This window comes from Jatropha curcas, chromosome 11 (assembly GCF_041381405.1).
Source record: "Jatropha curcas cultivar XTBG-Jc1 chromosome 11, XTBG_Jcur_1.0, whole genome shotgun sequence".
Taxonomy (NCBI): domain Eukaryota; kingdom Viridiplantae; phylum Streptophyta; class Magnoliopsida; order Malpighiales; family Euphorbiaceae; genus Jatropha; species Jatropha curcas.
This window is the reverse complement of record NC_143161.1, coordinates 3706159-3725081: the sequence shown is the minus strand read 5'-3', so window position 1 is coordinate 3725081 and position 18923 is coordinate 3706159. Positions and strand designations below refer to the sequence as shown.

The 18923-nt window shown below is 33.6% G+C and overlaps 4 protein-coding genes across 4 annotated transcripts; 1 reads left to right on the top strand and 3 right to left on the bottom strand.

Moving 5' to 3' along the window:
* Positions 1-329: 329 nt before the first annotated feature.
* HIPP20 (Heavy metal transport/detoxification superfamily protein) lies at positions 330-2052 on the bottom strand. Its single transcript, XM_012216802.4, has 3 exons — positions 1859-2052; positions 1693-1768; positions 330-843 (listed from the first exon to the last, which is right to left on the bottom strand). The coding sequence occupies exons 1-3, from the start codon at positions 1940-1942 to the stop codon at positions 551-553; spliced, it is 453 nt and encodes a 150-aa protein (XP_012072192.1). The 5' UTR covers positions 1943-2052; the 3' UTR covers positions 330-550.
* A 7964-nt stretch (positions 2053-10016) lies between these two features.
* Positions 10017-11318, top strand: LOC105634268 (putative fasciclin-like arabinogalactan protein 20). Its single transcript, XM_089716280.1, has one exon. The coding sequence runs from the start codon at positions 10178-10180 to the stop codon at positions 11216-11218; it is 1041 nt and encodes a 346-aa protein (XP_089572406.1). The 5' UTR covers positions 10017-10177; the 3' UTR covers positions 11219-11318.
* A 183-nt stretch (positions 11319-11501) lies between these two features.
* On the bottom strand, positions 11502-13431 carry LOC105634267 (Tetratricopeptide repeat (TPR)-like superfamily protein). The gene has a single exon (XM_037639872.2). The coding sequence runs from the start codon at positions 13277-13279 to the stop codon at positions 11651-11653; it is 1629 nt and encodes a 542-aa protein (XP_037495800.1). The 5' UTR covers positions 13280-13431; the 3' UTR covers positions 11502-11650.
* Positions 13432-13566: 135 nt separating this feature from the next.
* On the bottom strand, positions 13567-18602 carry LOC105634040 (Core-2/I-branching beta-1,6-N-acetylglucosaminyltransferase family protein). The gene is made up of 4 exons (XM_012216801.4): positions 17472-18602; positions 14835-14910; positions 14628-14743; positions 13567-14484 (listed from the first exon to the last, which is right to left on the bottom strand). Exons 1-4 carry the CDS (start codon positions 17953-17955, stop codon positions 13970-13972), a joined length of 1191 nt encoding a protein of 396 aa, XP_012072191.1. The 5' UTR covers positions 17956-18602; the 3' UTR covers positions 13567-13969.
* Between the last annotated feature and the right edge of the window lie 321 nt (positions 18603-18923).

Sequence of the window (18923 nt, the reverse complement as noted above, 5' to 3'; positions counted from 1 at the left end):
ACACCGAGTATGACATTTAAGTAAAGTTCTTTCAACAATGACCACTTTCATTTGCCAATCAGGTGATGGTTTGATTGGTCTTTTCACTTATGTGAAGAGTGAGTTCGAAACCTTTCGTCCACAGTTGTTTTCACCAATTCGATACATCAAAGAGAGAGCTATCATCTATTGTATAGCTTGCAGTGTTATCTCGGTCAATATAAACCTCCAATAAATTAAAAATGACTGCTTTCATTTTGGAACTTTAATGTTTTAGACAAAATTTACCTCAAAATACAAATCGATTTCGTTAATCCAACGGCAAATATTATTTTCATGTAAACTTGACAGGTCCAAAACTTAAAATTTTCAGATTAAGCATAACATATCACCACAACATCCAAAAGTAGAAGCCAAAACTCCTGAAGTAAAAAAGAAAAGGAAAAGAAAAAAAAAACCTAATTAACTAAAACTAAGATTATAAGTTCCAAATTCATCCAAAGACAAAATATATAGCTCAACCAGTCCTAAGCTCTCTCTTTCTATCACAAATTAATTATGTAAAATAATCCTACATAATAGAACATGCATGTGGGTTTTCATCACTGAACAAGGAAGTGAGTCTCTCGTCCGTCGCATTAGGGCTAGGAAGTGCTTGAACCACATTCTTTACATAACCAGATGGTGCCTTCTTATCATAGGCTTGTGCTACATAAGGATAAGCCACCAAATTGTACGGGACATAAGGCCAAAACTCAGCTCTCTTTCCTGTGCTTTTCACTTTCTTTAACACCTTGCTTGGCTCTACATATCCACTTACCGTTACTCTGCTTTGTTTTCTGTTTACCTCCACCGACTTCACACCTAATTAAATAGCCAAAAACAAATAAGCTACGGTAAGTAAATACGTATAAGAACATTAATGACTAGTATTAGTAGCACATATAGCTAGTTAGAGGATAGCTTGTTGGTTCATTTACAGCCTTAAGTTATAAGGTTGTGTTTGGTTGGCTTCATTTATTGTGGTAATAGACTAGCTTCAGCAGCTGCAATTCTAATTAGTGGATGGAAATGATGTCTTTTTCCTGTTAATATTGCTTCTAGGAATATATTTGCTATTCAAAGCTGTACTTTTGCTTGTTCCAAAATTTTTGCCTAAATTAAGTTGATAAACTTTGACTGAATTACCATGCATCGAGTTAAAATGATTTATGTATACAATTGTAATTGTGAAAGATGAAATCATAAATTTAAACTCTGGTAAAAATTTGTAATTATCTGGAAAAGTAAATGAAGTAGCAAAAGGGTGTGTGGAACAGTGCAAATAGCAATATTTATGGGAGCAGAAAATTTATGATGGCAGATTTTTGAAGAGTACTTCAATGAAAAAAAACAGAGTCAACTCCTATTAGGTGTTGTACTCTTCCTGTTCCCAATACAAAGAAGCCAAAAAATTTCTGATCTTCTTTGACTGATTATTTATTATTTAATGACATTTTCTTTTTTTGGCTACATATGCATGGCATGCCAATAGCTATAATTCCCAGAAAGAAAAATACACAAATACAGAAAGTTGATAAAGAAACAGATTCTCTTGAAAAGAAGAGACTTTTCCTTTGAATCGTCTAATCAAGAATAGGTTTTGGTGGCCAATTTACTAGCAAGATTGAAGAACGAAGAGAGAAAAGAACGCAATAATTAATTAAGTTATACCTTTCATGTGCGAAACAGAATTTCTGACTCTCCTTTCACAACCATCACAGTCCATTTTCACTTTGATATCAACCGTCTGTATAAAAACAAAGAAAAAAGAACAATTAGAAAATAATCAAAGAAGCAAATATATAATTACAGAGAGAGATTTGGTGTAAGAGTTCACCTGCATTGGCTTTCGCTTCCTCTTTTTACTTGTGATGGTGAATAAATCAGAGAGGTAATCTGAGAGAGAATCAAGAGCTCCCATTTGATTCTCAAAGCTAAGGCTTCAAAGAGTTTCAGTCTTTTAAAGAGAGAGAGAGAGAGAGAGAGAGAGAGAGAGAGAGGAGTACGCAGGAGGAGAGAGATGGAGGATGGAAATAAATGTAGCGTTCTTCATGTATATATATATACATATATAGTAGGGTAAACGTAACTATGATTGATCATAACAGGAACCGGGTTACTTGCTGCAAGTTGTCCTTTATTTTTAAATTATATTTTATTTTATGTAAACAAATTTAATTAATTAATTAGATAATGACTTGTGTTCTGTTGTGTCCCATTTTTTTTTTTTAATATATGAATCATGCTTCACAGTTCACAACAAGCTAATGCTAGCTATCCAATTGGGATTTTTGCTTGGCTCCAAAAGTACTTAAAATCTTATTTTTGTTATAAAAATAAAAATTAAAAAAGAAAACATGAGATGATTTTTTGTTGTCTTAGTTGGTTTTCTTGTATGATTGGGTAATGGGAAGCTGTTTTTATTTCTTTAACCCAAAGAAAAGGAAACTGTTGTAAAGTGTTTTGCGTTTCTTTTTACTTGCTGCACACTGGCCTACATACGTTTGTTGCTTCATGTGTATCTATTTATATATATATAGGAAAAAAATAAAAATGAAAATGAAAACAAGTCTCTCCCTTTCTTTTTCTTTTTCTTCTTTTATTTTAAATAATATTGATAATCATATTCTAATTAATAATATAGATTATAGTGTATAAACTGCATAATCTGGCTGCACGTATTAATAGATCGAATGAATTAATTAATAAACTGAATAAAGGAATTTGTGGAGTGTTATAACTAATACTATATAGTAGGAGCCACGGTTTTAATATATGATACTGGTTTGATGTTGTCTTGCATGCAAAGCAAAATCATTTGCAAACATATATAGAAATATATTTTGGGTTGACGCGGTTATATATGGAACCTGCAATTATTGCAACTCTTGAGTCTTGAGTTTAGCCCACGAAAGCCACACATTCTACAAACCATGGGCTACGTATATATCAACCGGTCAAACTTGTAATTTTTTATATGAAAAGTTTTATTATACCAAGGAGAAATTATTAATTGATAACTTCTGATTAAGGCCGTAGAAGGAGTTAAAATGGCTTGTGAGCTATTCTAAATTCAATTTTTTAAAAAATCATTTGATGTTGCTTGTAAATTTAATCTAATGAGCTATGCTTGAACTCATTTATTGAGACGAGTTGAATTTAAATTTTGAAATGATGTTGACAAGACTTGGGATTAAACACTAATTAGGGAAAAAAATTTATCAAAGATTAGAAGGGCAAAATTTAAAAAAAAAAAAAAAAACTATTTTAAGATATAAATTCAAAAATTTATAGGACAAATTTTCATATTATATATTATAAAATTGATCTGGAGCCCATCTGTCCTTCATGATTGCAAAGGGTGAAGCCAGCAGGTTCTTCTCCTCTACTTACAACCTTTTCACATTTAACACCGCGTTTAGTTGTATTCCTAGCCCTGCAAATCCTGCAACTATTTTACGAAAACTGTAAGATTTGTTGAGCTATGAAATGAAATATAAAGTATTATTAATAATTAATGAGATGGGGTCAATTATTGAAGAATTTAGGTGAAGCTACTGTCCAAGATTGCAACCCTTCCTCTCAATCTTACGTTAAGTCGTCTAAATATGACACCCACTTGACAGAAAGAAATTTCCATGGCTTGCAATTTGCAAAACTCTCTCTAAAACCCTTCGATTATTCATATTCATAAATGTCATCTTCTCTAATTTTTCCACTGGTTGCTTCAGTCAACAACGCATGCATTCGTCCAAAAACTGCCACCACAAATCCTTCAATTTTTCTATTTATCTTTCCGGAAATTCTGAAGCATGGAGATTATATTTCAATCTCAAAAGGGCCGAAAAAATAAAAAAAAAAAGGGAAATGGTTTAGTATTTTTCTAGGGAATGAAGTAGCTAGCCTACAAAAGAAATTATGAAGTTGCCCGTATAGAATCTGTGGTAGATGCATTATTGGCTTCATCTAGCCCTTTCACATGAAAGGGACTTTCTTCTAAGCCTCAATCCTTCCGAAATGCAACTATTTATTAGTATAACACATACACCATGTATATCTATCCAACAATAGCCACAAGCTGTAAGATCCTTATATTTATATCTATGTATATAATTATATTTTTCTGTTTACATAAATTAAAAGCGAATCCGTATTAATAAATTAAAAGAATGAAGTCGGGTTTTAAATATAAGTAAGAGATAGAATATTGATTTAAATATTGAAGGACAACAAACGGTTAACAGAGTCTTATTAATCTTGAATTTGACGTGAACTGAAAGATTATGAGTTCTTATTTATTAAATAAAAGAAAAAGAAAAAACATGTTTATAAATTTATAATAAATTTACCCACATTATTTCTGACCTCCTGAACACCTGAACTCATGTTTTGAGGGACAAGGTCCCACTTACGCATGAAGTTTTTCTCCTTTACAGATGGAAAAATATATATTGTGAAGTAAATCCCATGCCGTTCCATTATTTTTAGGCTATACAGCAAAACTAAAACAACTTTGCTTCCTGCACTCTCTATTCCATTTTAATAAAATTCAGATTATAACGTATAATCTTCTATAAGAATTAATCTCAATATAGTTAGAGGTTAACAAATTATTTGAACGCTGGAAGTAGCAAAAAAACACAAATGGCCACCAACTTCCTAACTGTATAAATATAATTTGTTGCAACAAATTGATTTTTCCTTTTCCTTTTGCTCTGGCCCTAAGAAAACAGTGGCATTTTCGAAATCAATTCAACTTATGTAACTGATGTAGTTTCCATTTCAAGTACCATTTTGGTACCAACCTATCAGTTACTATACATACTATTGCTTTGACAATATGCAAATAATTATTGCAATGAAATAATTGTTGATAATTGTTCACACGAGATATTTTCTCCTCATTTCTATTCATATAATTGTTGATTACAGCTCTTAAAATTCCAGAGTGAGACCATTCGACAGGTTAGTTGAAGATTTGGTAAACGTCTTTGTTGCATTTTCACTTTCCATTTTTTGTTTTTTTTTGGTACGAATAGATTAAACTTTGAAAGACATGTTATATAACAATTAACCTATAATACTATAGTGTAAAAAGCTAGTTCAAATGTTACTGTAGGATAAGACCTAAAAATACTTTTTTTTTTTTTTTATAAACTTGACAAATTTGACGTGACACGAGAATGATTAGACTTGGCTAATATTGTAATATCCTCAACTTTATAGTTCCTGCTATTCTAACTTTTTCGATGAATTCGGTTATCCGAATGAAAGGAAAACTTAGAATATGGGAAACAATATATATTGAGGATGTGAATATTAATTAAATGGTAATTAATGTGATTACAAATCAATTTGAAAGATTAAAGGAAATAAAAAATGAGGTAAAGAGGAATGACTTCTTGGTAAACACTATGTATTCCTATAGAAATGCATGTGTGTACATTGTATAGTATGAAGTTAATGTGAGTATTAATCTCATGCTATAGTTTCTGAGAGTAAGGGAGTTGAGGAGAGGGTGGTTGCTAGAGGAAAAAGGCTAGGGGAGCCTTCTAGCTCAGGTTAGTGTACTATGTCTTTTTTACTTTTATTTAAACAAAATGAGATTGATTTTGCAAAATATTTTCAATGGATTTACTTTATGAATCATAATTATAAAAAGTATTAATGATTTCATAAGTTTTTAAAGAATAAAGCTTATTTTGAAATCATACGACCTAATGACACATGCAAATAAATTTTATAATTCTTATACCTTGAAAGAGAAGGATGTTGGCCAATTGATAACTGTAGTATGAGGGGTGGCCGTGACTGAATGATTTTAGTAGTGTTTGCGAAATGAAATGTTGCCCACAATGATTTTAATATTATTACATGAATAGAATGGTTTAAAAGTCTTACAGCTGATATAGACATGGTTATTACCCCGAATATCACTTCATTTGTTGAAGTTGATATTACGATCGATTGGACATGGATATCATCACTAGATGATATATGATTGATATGAAATTCTCCCTCCATGTTGAGGTTGTAAATTGCTCTCTCTTCTGTTGAAATCATATCACAGATTGAGGTTGTAGATAGCAGGTCTAGAGGTGCACATTAGACATTGATGGCCTTCGGAATCGATTCTATAAAAGCTGTAAAGACTACATTATGAATTTATGATTTAAATGGTATTGTTTTTTTTTTCTTATTTCCTTTAACATGGTGGATTTATGACTTATGGTTCATTATTTCATATAAAGAGTTTGATTTGATAAATTAGTGTTTATTTTATAATAGTACACCACTAAGCAAAATGCTTAGCGATAGTTGCTTTTGTGCTATCGCAGGAAAAGGCAAGGAAAAAGAACTAGGAGATGATCATTTTTATTTGATGTAGATAATATGCTACTGATGTAGCTATTGTATATTTGATTCTTTTGGAATATGTATGATGTATTAAACATTAACAGAACATCTATGTATATTTGAGCAGATATATGTAAATTATGATTGTATGAATTTCTATTATGTATCTAAGGTTTGAAAATAATTTCAGTATGTAATTAAACCATCCATAGGCTTATGAGTTATGGAACCATTTTATATTTTTGCTAATATAATTGATGTTTAAGAAATCATATTGAGCTTAATGGAAGTTATGTTTCATATGTTTAGTAAATTACGGAAAAAAGACATTTCTTTATAACAGATGAAAGAACCAAAAGGAGTTTTACATTTAATAATTAAATCTACTTTTCTACAAGATATAAATGAATGAATCAACAGTATTAAGTCCCTTGTAGTATACTTTTTTTTTTTGAAAAGATAAAATCTCATTACTTAAGAGAACAAATTCAACATAAAGGGTGGAATACTATCCCAAATAACATGGCGAGCATGGCGATAGGCAGCTCTAACTAGAGTATGAGCTCCTATATTAGCTTGCCTGCGAACCCAACGGACCTCAAAATCAGGGCGAAGTCCTAGTAAATAGAGACAATCTGAGATTACAAGACCAAAAAAAGAGAAATCTGGGACACTAGAGTTGAGAGCAAAAATAACAAGCTGCGAGTCCACATAAAAACATCCTGCATTGTGGAAGAAGTGCACAGCAAAAAGTAGTCCTTGACGAAGAGCAATCGCCTCAACTATGGCAGAGTCCCTTGTAGTATACTTAGTACGCATTTATAAGACTTAAATGCTTATTAAGTATATTACGAGTGACATGTCATGTCTTACAATAAGGTAAGGTGTGACAAATATAGGCTAGCGACAACTATAATATAGAAAAAAATGAAAATTAAAAACTTCTGTGAATAAACTGATATATATAGCCACATACTGTATATGAAATTTATCACTATCAAAATGCTTAGGAATTATTCATGTTATCAAAAAATGTCAGCCAGCATTTTCATTATTTTAATTTTGATGTGGATATATATATATATATATAGCTTCTAATTTATAATCATCTCTATCAATATTACGATCATTTAAAGTGATTTAGTTGATCTTCCCATATTCTATAAAGAATATAATAAGTAAAAAATTTTATATTTAAGTCCTCTCAATTATAAAAATTATTAATAATTTGACGGATATTGTTTAAAAAAGATTTATATTCCTATTATATATAGCATATTTTTTCAATTCATCGAGCCTCTTCTTATGAATAAATAAAATCAATGCAGCTTTGAGTGTCATAATTATATTTATAAAAACTAAATTCATTAAGGTTGCAGAGTATGAAGGGCAAGGGCATGCCCATGATAATAAATTTGTCCTATTCTTATCACAAATGTCACATCTTTCCCCAAATCATGCCATCTTAATTAAGCCATTCGTTATTTGTATATTTTCCTAATTATTAGTAGTTCTATTTAATTAATGATGAATCAAATACACATGTCATTTTGGGGGGTTAGGACATGCCACGTAATGCAAACTTGATTGATGGTATTATCTATTAACACACATAATTCACAATTATAAGGATATAAAAGTCTTACGTGAAATTAGAATATTAGATGATATGTCTATATATATATATATATATATATATATATATATATATATGGAGACTTGTAATAAGAGCAAGGAAATTTTAAGTGAAAAAGGAGCATGCAAATTGAATTATATATATATTTGGCGATTTCTTGTCCCATACTTTTAAAATTTGCTTATTAAATATGACATAATTACCTTTTCATATATTTTTTTAAATACATATTTTCAAAGATCAATTATTTGTTTTTGCTAATTAAATAATGATTTAAATTTAAACTAACCATCTAGTGTGCATGCTGGATGAATTGACATGAGGCTCTTTAGAAGATTAGCCTAATCATTGAGTTAGCATCCAAGCTAGACATGAGGCCCAATGCACTAACAACAACAACAAAAGGAGGTGCGTAGGCCCATAAACTTTGAATTCGTTGGCCCAATTTGGTTTGTACAGATGACAAAGTGGATAGGACTTACCGAAAGGGTTTATTAATGTTCTTTGTGACAATGCCAAAAAAAAAAAAAAATCTTATCATAAATCTCCTGTTACCATGCGAACATATCTAATTTCATAATATCCAAAATAAAATTAATTAATTGGATACAATTTTAATCCAAAAGCATGCACAAAAGGCATTATTACCTCATATTAATGAATTAATAATTACCATAAATTGTCCCTAAACTTAATATATAAATGGGGCAGGTCAATTTGGTAATTGTAGTCATCACAGTGAAAGAAAAATGAAGCGCGTATTTTCCAAACTCTCTGGTATACAGAATCCTCCTCATGCAGGGCTTTTCTTTCCCTTCTTTAATTTTATGTATTAACGATTAATTAATTAATTTGTTTGCTAAATCGTTTTTCAGGGAAGAAGAAATCAAAAGCTCCAAGCAATGTTGAAATGGAAGTTTCTAATAATCAGGCTCAGGCAGTGAACTCCCAGCCAAGTGACAAATATGTAGAGAGTGCAAAACCTGAGGTTAATACTACTAATAACGAGCCTGAGGAAGAAACTGCTACTAACTATAACCAAGAAAATGCAGGAGTACAAGAAGATGCTCCTTCGCATGATTCGAATCAACGAGAATTGATTAACTATGATGTATATAACCGAAGCTTGAGATATGATATTCGAGATCCAGAGGGTCAGATTGAATTTCGTCAGAAATCATGGGAGAGATTAGTCGGTTTTCACCTTGAAAATGATCGTAGATGTTGCTACAATAATGATCATAACCTTATAGATAATTATGCTTGGTGAAGAAACAATTAAACCTTATTAGGTTCCTTTAAAAAAAAAAAAAAAGTCTTATTAGGTTTTCTAAGATAATAATATATTAAGAATTAGGAAATAATTAATTATACCCTGTGTAATAAGAAAAAGTTTACTGGGTTGATATGATATTGTTATATTTACAATAATAAATGATTAGTTTGTTCTTTCTTTATTATGTTCATGTATTATGGTGATACTGATGTTATTACTGGAAATTAATGCACAAATTTCATATATATGTTTATTATATACTGATGCTATGACAGTAAGACATATGAAATGATATGTTTTATTAAAATTATCATGATTTGAAGATATTAATAATTAAAAGTTATTATTTTAATAATAATTGGTATTTTTATTTTTAAAAATAATAATAATAATTAAACAGTTATTTTAAGATATATGGGTTTTCCTTCCATTTGATTGTGTTTTTTTTCCCTGAAGCATTTTGCATGCTTTTCATGATGTACATATATAGCAATAATTTTCTTTTATTAGAATGTAATTAATTAATGGACCTTCTTAACATTTAAATTTATTTATAAAAATAATATACCAATCCCATACATTTATGGTATATATATATATCTTTTTCTCCATCAAGTTGTAGATTAGCACCTTTCAAATTATATTTAAAAAACTAATAAAGAAAAACATAAAAACCATAGTAACTGTCTATCCAATCCTCCATAACTAACCTTTGATTCTCTCCCAGAATAACAAATCACACCCCTCCACATATCAAACATTTTCCCGCCAAAATTATCTTCCCATAAGCTACCAAGCTCGCTCACATTTATAAGCACAATTCACTTCTTTCTCAATCTCTCTCTGCAACTGAAAACCAGAAACCAATATCGGGGAAACCTCCATCAATGGCAACCAAATTTCTCATCTTTTTCACTCTCCTCTCTTTCCTCTCCATTTCCTCTTCTCTCTCCACGGAGACCATTCTCGACGCCGCCGCCACCCTATCGAATTCCGGCTTCAATTCAATGGCCCTAATTCTTGAATTCGGCTCCCAAACCTTAATTCCACCGACCACCTCTCTAACCATCTTCTGTCCTTCTGATACTGCTTTCACTGAATCAGGCCAACCCTCGCTCTCTCTCCTGCGTTTCCATTTCTCTCCACAAACTTTCCGTTTCAATACACTCAAATCCCTACCTCCTGGAACCAAGATTCCTACTCTGTTTTCTAATCATTCACTCATCATCACTTCGACACCGTCTTGTGAAGACCAAGTTTCCCTAAATGGTGTCAAGATTAATGAGTCTGCGATATATAGTAATGGGTCTTTCGTAATTTTTGGAATTCATAAGTTTCTTGATCCAGATTTTGAAGTTTCGGGGTTAATCAGTGGCAGGCCTGTTTCTAGTCTTGACTGCTCCGTTTTGGATAATAATAGTGATTATTCTTTGAAGGAGGCAATTAGGGTTTTGAGATCAAAAGAATATTCTATACTGGCCATGTTTCTTGATTTGCAGTTGGGAGAGTTCAATGACGAGATGATGGTAACAATCTTTGCTCCTGTTGATGAAGTAATGAAGGGGTATATAAGTAAGTTTAGAGAGTATCGGTCAATCTTTTTAAGGCATTTTGTGCCTTGCAAGATTTCAATAAATGATCTAGTTAATTTTGATAATGGGGTGGTTTTACCCTCTTATTTGGAGGGATTTATGATAAATGTTACAAAATCTGGTTACAGTGTGATGCTTAATGGAGTTCAAGTCACAGCTCCTGGCTTGTACTACAATAACTGGCTTGAAGTTCATGGTCTTGAAGATAGTTTTTTGGTGCAAGAAGAGACAGAACACTCTTCAACTGAAAGCAAAAGCAATGACTGTGAGAAAATAGTAGCACCTGACTTTATCTTCATCATAGGCTTTTCTTTTCTGTTTCTGTGCATCTTTTAATTAGTTCATGTTCTTTATTCTGAAAGAACTGTGTTCTAGAAGTTTAGATGCCGTAAATGGAATATTCTTTTAATTCCGAAGTTCAGGATAGAATTGCTCATTGATCTTGTGATTGACAAGTTCATCGTCATAAACTAGTTTGCCAATTGGCATTGTTTTGGAATACATGAAACCCATTTATGAAAAATCCCTTTCAATCAATATAAGAATAACCAAATCATCTACCATATTTCAGAATTTAGATATTACCATCTCACAATCAACAATTTAGTAAGGAAAAATATGAAGGAAATTTTATAGCATTAATATGTAGTCATACACGCTTCCAAACACAGTCTCAATCCAACATCACACCTTAGAGCTTAGAGGACCCAAATCCAGCAGGCAGCAGATAAGCTATTAATCATAGGCCTTAGCACCTCTCATGCTTCTTCAACTGACAAATGGAGTTTTTCTTAGCTTATCAATTTTTTGTGCCAAAAGCACAACAATATGCTTCTTGCCATTATCAAGAAGAGCCTGTTTCAGATTACTAAACAAAGTTGCTGGAGGCCGGATACCCACGTCCAACATTTCCTGAAAGTATTTGCAAGCCATGTCAAGCTTATTTTCATGGCACAAGCTATTAATTATTGTACAGAACATATGCATTCCAGGAAGGATTCCCTTGGCCTTCATTTGATCCCAAATCTGTATTGCCTTGTCCACTCTCTCTGCATTGCAAAACATCCTAACTATAATCTCATAGGTACTAACAGTTGGCTCACATCCCTGCTCACTGCTCATTTTCTCGAAAACTGACAAAGCCTCTTCTGTCCTCTGAGCCTTTATCAGATGATGAAGAATTATATCATATGTTCTCGCATTTGGACCAATCCCATATCTCCTCATCTCATCAACTATTCTGTAAGCATCATCCATTCTCATCAACCAACAGTAAGCTCCCACAACAGCATTGTAAGTAGGCGCCTCTGGAGCAAAACCCTTGGCCTTTGATCGAGAAAAAAACTCGAGTGCTTCACTCAACCTCTTAACAGAACCTAACCCATTAATCAGAGTACAAAAAATGTGAGGACTAGGCTGGCAATTCTTTGCTTCCATCTCGTGGAACAACTCAATTGCATTATCATATTTCATAGATTTACAATATGCATTGATAAGAATACCGTAAGTTACAACATCTGGTTCAAAACCCTCACCTTTCATTTCCCTATAAACCTCATCTAACTTCAAAAGGTTTCTCTCTTGACCCCACCCTTCTAGCAATATTGTGTAAGACTTGATATCAGGCTCGAATCTTCTTTTCTTCATTTTATCGAACATGTCTTGTGCACTCTGGACCTGCCTAGACTTACTCAAAGTGTCAAACAATCTATTAAAGTCTGATGATTCAATCTTCAATCCAAACATCTCCATTTTCTCAAACGTATCGACTGCTTCTTTGACTTTTCTTGCTCTTGCATATCTTCTCGAAATTAGGGTGAACGTCTCCTTACTTAATAAACCTTTTCGCTTCATGTCGCTAACCAAATTCCATATCATTTTAAACTGCCTGATCTTGCCCAGAGATTCAATCAAGGCATTGTAGCTCTCTGTGCTGTACATACACCCTTTTTGTTTTTCTGCCCATTTAAAGAACGACAATGCAAGAAAACCTGCATTGCTTAATTTCTTCAATACCTCAAGAACCAAAGCTGGTGATACCTCAATCGAAACATTATCAAGCAAAGTATCAATGCTAGAATTGGGGTTTTTTGACAATATTCCGCAAATTTTTTCACTATCTTCAGTGATTTTACAGGTTGATATTTCTGGGTTTTGGTTGTCAACGTCGATTAAGACTTGAGTTTGCTCCACATTAGAATGAATTGACCTGTGATAGCAAAAACAAGGCTTTAACGGAAACCTATACGGTTTTTCTGTCAAAATTTGCTTCTTGAAGCTCTCCTGTGAACAAGTGAGTGATCGGATAAGAAAGGATTGATGACATAGAGGAGAAGAGTAAAGATGGTGCCTTTTTGGTATTCTCTGAAGAAGAAATAAAAATCGAAGGCGACCCATCTCGAGAGAAATTAGATTTATCGGACCCTAATACACAGGCAGGAAGAGGCCGAGGTGAAACAGAAATGGTCGGTGGGTAAGCTAGTTTCCAACAATATCTCTGATTCTGCCTTTCATTTTATATTAATTATTGATATTTAGGAGATTCTCTTGACTGTCCCCCAAGTAGTCTTACTCTTACCGACTAATACAAACTCACTACTGACGTTTAAGAGATTCTCTTGCCCTGAAATTTTTTTCCTGTTCAGGAATGACAGGAGATAGTAAAACTCTCAAAGACAACAAGGTTAACTGATCACAAAATTAGAATTCAATGAATGATCTTCTGTTACAACATTATGGAAGAGTGCTAAACAGAATATTAATTTTAACATACAACAGCATGCCAATGGCAGAAGAAAGAGGGAGATCCTCTTATTGATTGAAACTGATAGCGGCTCTAAGAATAAATGCCAGCCCACATGACAGAATACAATCAAAAACCCCCAAGTGAATTCACTCGGCTCTCCTTTAACTCTGCCATCCTATAAAGTATAATTATCCATGACCTACGATTGGAGAAGACCCCAAATGGACCTAAAGGCCAAAGAATCAATCTCTAGCGAAGGTCTTCATCCTTTGAATTCGTCGTTAAAATTCAGATGCAAAATTTGCATCTAGTTGTGGACAATGAGCTTTTAATATGAACTTTCATTTGCATTGATTCATCTGTGAATTCCAATCGTCAAGAAGGTTTTTGATAGCATCTTCAAATTTTTTGGCTTGAGGCCCAGGCTTAACAACATTGACATCACTCCATTGGGAGCAAGGATCCATCCACCAGCTCTTCCGGCCAGTGCACCACGCACCTGGACCAGCTCGATTATATCCCCGCTTCAGGATCTTCTCATCAACCATGTCCAGTACAGGATCATTCCTCTTGAACTGTCTTGCAAAAGCAGCTCCACTTTGAACCATTTGGTCATAATCAGAAACATTCAAGAAGTGCGGTTCCATCTTTGGAGGATTATCCCAGATCACATATCTTAGATCACTGTTTACAGTAGTGTTCTTAAACTCTGGTGCATTGCAAATGACAGAGTGGAAATAGCCCTCTTCAGACAACATCACATTGTTGAAGTACATAAGAAGGGTTCGAGGAAGGTTATCCCAACCAAGAATGCAAAATTCAAGGAATGATCTGCTCAAGATAAACCATGGGGAACCTGCAGTGGAAGAAATAACTGTTATTGCACATAAGAAATAACTGTTATTGCACATAACATTCCACAAAATTAAAGAATATCCAGAGCTTCAGCTTCTAGTAATAACTCTGTGAAAACAGTATACTATTGAGACTAGACTTTGCCTGTGAATACTTTGAAAGCATCAGGTGTTGGCCGCTTCTCTGTAGCATGAAAAATCTGGCTCCTTCTTGCTAGGTAAATTCCAGGGTCAACAACAATAGGCTGGAACCTTTGAGATCTGCACCAAAATCAGGACAATGTGGTTCAGATTTACTTTTACTTCCACACCACAAAAGTACAATTAAATTTACCAAGAAGGGGTTGCCTACTCTTTCCACCCAAGATCACTGGTATGATCTATGAAATTGAGGTCCCTGCTAACAGAAGAGAATACATGGGACAAGTCTGGAAGCAGATAATGAAAGAAAATATAAAAAAGTTAGAATAGCACTAAAGGAAAATGACAAGCAGAATGAAATTATATAAACAGGTGCATGAACATATTAAATTAACAGCGACCAGGGTACATGATACTAAAAGCTTGTTGACAAAACAAACAGCACATGGAAGAAAAAAATAAAGACTAAAAACCTTTGTAATACAATGCAAGAGCAATATATACATCAATTGCATCAAAAGAAATTCAAAGTCATAAGCATATCAACTAGGGGCACGGCATCTTTAAATGAACCCCAGAAATCAAACCAGTGTCAATCTTATCTTGTCAATGAGAGAATCGACAAAAATTTGCCTCAGTTGGGCCTTGACATTTGTGAGCTTTACAAAGGAGACCAACTTCATTTGTCCAATCTCTCTCTCATTCTGTTTATCTTTATAGAACAGCATCAAGCCGTCATTCATAAGCATCAAGTTGATGTTTTCAGTTTCTGCAATCCACATCATATCTATAATCTAGAGAGGAAAAAAAAATGGAGACTCCAGATATCGAAGTGCTTATGAAAGATAAAGCCAGTTGATTAACAAAAATCCCCTTCTCTCTCACATGCACAAGAGACCTAAAATATATAAAGTCATTTTTTTCATATGTTCCAACCACATTATAATCTTTGAAGCTCTAAATTTAAACAATCATATCTCTGTTGTGTATTTGTTACCTATTCGTCATTTCACTCGCTGAAATCTGTTGAAAGAACATGCAACTTCAAGCAATGTCTATATTCTACTGTAGCCTAAAATAGCAAAAGCTATGATAAATACAGATATCTCTATATTTCCATTGTGCTTTAATCTCAATAGTGTCACAGCTAATTTAGCAAAGGAAATGCTCGTCACATAGTGTATTCTATGTCAATACAGTACGATCGTAACATAAATTATTTGCCAATCTGGTAATATTGAAAAAATACAAATATTCAATGCAACAAAATGCATTTACCCATGCACAAAGAAAAAGAATAATAATCTCAAGATTAAACAAATCAGTGTAATTTGAAACAGCCTCAATATTTCTCCAGGTGGAGAAAAAAAATTAAAAGAGAAGCCATATCCTGTTGTGATATCCTGATCAAATCAGGGAAAGACTACAGCTTGATATTCCAAAGGCCAGTGGTAGTCACCATTGAGGCTATAAAACAAATGTATACAAATTGGTTTATTGTAATAAAGAACCTGCAAAAATCGCTGTCTTCATTTTCTGGGTAGATTGAGATTTCTAATAACACTTTTAATTATCATGTATTGTTTAACCAAGATACAATTAAAGCATGCTTCCACACTCACACATTATTACGTTGCAGCCCTGCACAGCATCTGATATAAAATGATCATCCCCCTTTCAAAAGTCCAAATATGTGACACAGATGGATCACAATAAAAGGAAAGAGAATGAGTTATTATATAATGAAAAGCTTCTGATGTTATAGCACTTGGCTCCCTAGAACATGTTAGGCAAGATTGAGTAAAGAGCCATTATAAGCTACCTACATACTAATTCAATTCCCTCTGAGCTCAAGAGCAATTTAGAACAGGTTCAATAGAAACTTCAATTTGTTTGAGACTATCCACAGAATTCATCCAGCCTAAATCTAACTCATTATTTCTATGCAGCACTATGGTTAACTGCAAAAATTCACTGGCTTACAAAGTTTATCACAATTAACTTCTAGAATCTGTCCTAAAACTACCGTAAAATGGTTTTCTTCCCAATACCCACACCTGTTAGCAGTGCAGCTTATAAGGCATCAGTCAGATCTGGTTCTGAACAATAGCCCGGCAATAAGTGCCGTCACTAACACTCTAGTATGGTTTTGAGTATTATGCTAAAACTAGCCTACTCAAAATGGCAAAGATGGTCCAATAAAGCAAAAAACTAGCCTACTCAAGAATTTTATAAAGCTTTGTTGAGTCTGTTATGCATATAGAAAAGTCAACTAGGATGAAACAGAAACGGGTCTACTGACTAGTATCATTCATTCAAATTATATAAATTACCAAACCGTAAATAACAGATTTCAAAGTCAAGAACACCTAATATCAAATGTGTCCAAATAATTAAGACTTTAGGAAGACGCTAAGTGTGAAAGGCAACTCATGGGAAAATTAGCAAATCAATATATGTTGATCTTTAAGAATGACAATTGCAAGAACCTTATTATCAAGAGACGACAATGTACTTAATTGAATACACAAATAAATCTAAACAAATATCACTGGCAATGCATATTAAATTTTGAACAAATGAAGTCCCAATTTTCATGTTTCTTTGCCAGCATATTCATTTAAAAAAAATAATAATAACCTTTCAGCATCAATTATCAATTATATTGTTAACCAATAAGTTTTCTCCAAATATAGATAAACTAACTACAATACAGATGCTATGAACTACTCCTAAAAATGAACAACCCCCCAAATCACACGTATTCGATCTCAAAACCACACACCAATCAGAAAAATTCAAACAAACAAACCCAAAAAAAAAAAAAAAAAAATCCAAAATCACATACCGTCTTGAGTCAACAAGGGATAATCCGATGCACTCAATTGCACAAACCAGTTCCATCCTGAGTGCACCTTCAACAAAATGGCAGCCGCACGCAGCGTTGCAGCCAAATTAGAGGAGCCCATATATACAAGCCGACTAGGCTTCCCTACCACATCAACATTTGCAAAAGATCTTATTGCAGGCACTGAATTTATTGCCCCAACAAGTCTCACTCTCTCCTCATCTGATGCATCAGCACCCAAATGCAACAAGTAATTGTTCCTCGGATGATAGACAGCCAGCAACAACCGGAGGATCCGGTTACCATCACCCCGGCCCCCGGAGATATAGTATGCGAAGGCAGGAGGGTAGTGGGTCCCATGCTGGACTACAGAAGGGAAGGGTTTTGGGGAGCTGAAAGCAGAGATTGAGTAGAATAAGAGAAACAGGAGAGAAAGAAATGTTGCAGAGAAGAGCGTGAAAAGCCATCTTTTCTCTGCTCCCATAATACTAACGATATTCTAATGTCAAATCTGTCCCTCGTTCTTGTAGTAGGCGATCAACTTGATGATGGGGCATATGTGGTACAAAATCAAATCTAAGTAAACAAAATTTTCAGCTAAATTGAAGGTTTAGATAGAAAATTGTGACATGGATAATGAACGATTGAACACTAACCATAGCCATTAGGCTTCTGATGATAAACAGAAAAGATGGGTATAAACAAAAGTTAAAGCTTTTTGAGGGGCATATTTCAAATTTTCAGGTCAAACAAAGAGATGGCTATCTGTCATATGAAGATTCTGGAGTCGAATTCGGGGTTTGAGATGGAACAGAGAGATGGGTACGTGGGGATCTTGAAGTTTGTGGGTCTGGTGTGAAGTTCAGGGTAGTTAGGTAACATTGGGTGCTCAATGTTGAAGAGAGAGAATATTTTTTTTTTTTTTTCCTCTTTCACACTCTCTATTTTACTCTCTGCTGTTTCTCTCTGACTGAATGAATGTGCATAAATATATGTTCGAATCCTTTTTCTTATTTTACTACTTCCCAGATTAGGGTTAGGGTTTTCAGGCAAGATTCATTTTCTTGCAAAGCGAGGGAAATGGAAAATAAATTGCGAGCCTCTGTAATGACAATTCTTATGTCGATTTTTGATCCAAGAAATAAGTTTTAACTTACGTGTGAGTAACAACAAGTTTTGGTGATCTAATGTCAAAAAAAAAAAAAAAGTTTTGGTGATCTGTTGCAAGATTTTCACTTCGAATTCACAGGGAGCAATCCACGCGCCACAGAGGAGAAACATTTGTACACGGTGGGATGTGGATTCTTTTCTTGTCCGTTGGATTATGAGATGCAATCCACGCGCCAGTTTGAAGTGTCGGAGAAGTGTGATTTTTATTTCCTTTTCTTGCTGTTTTTTCTGTTTTTTTTTTTATTTGACCGACGGAATCTGGAAGTGCTCAATTGTTTTCGG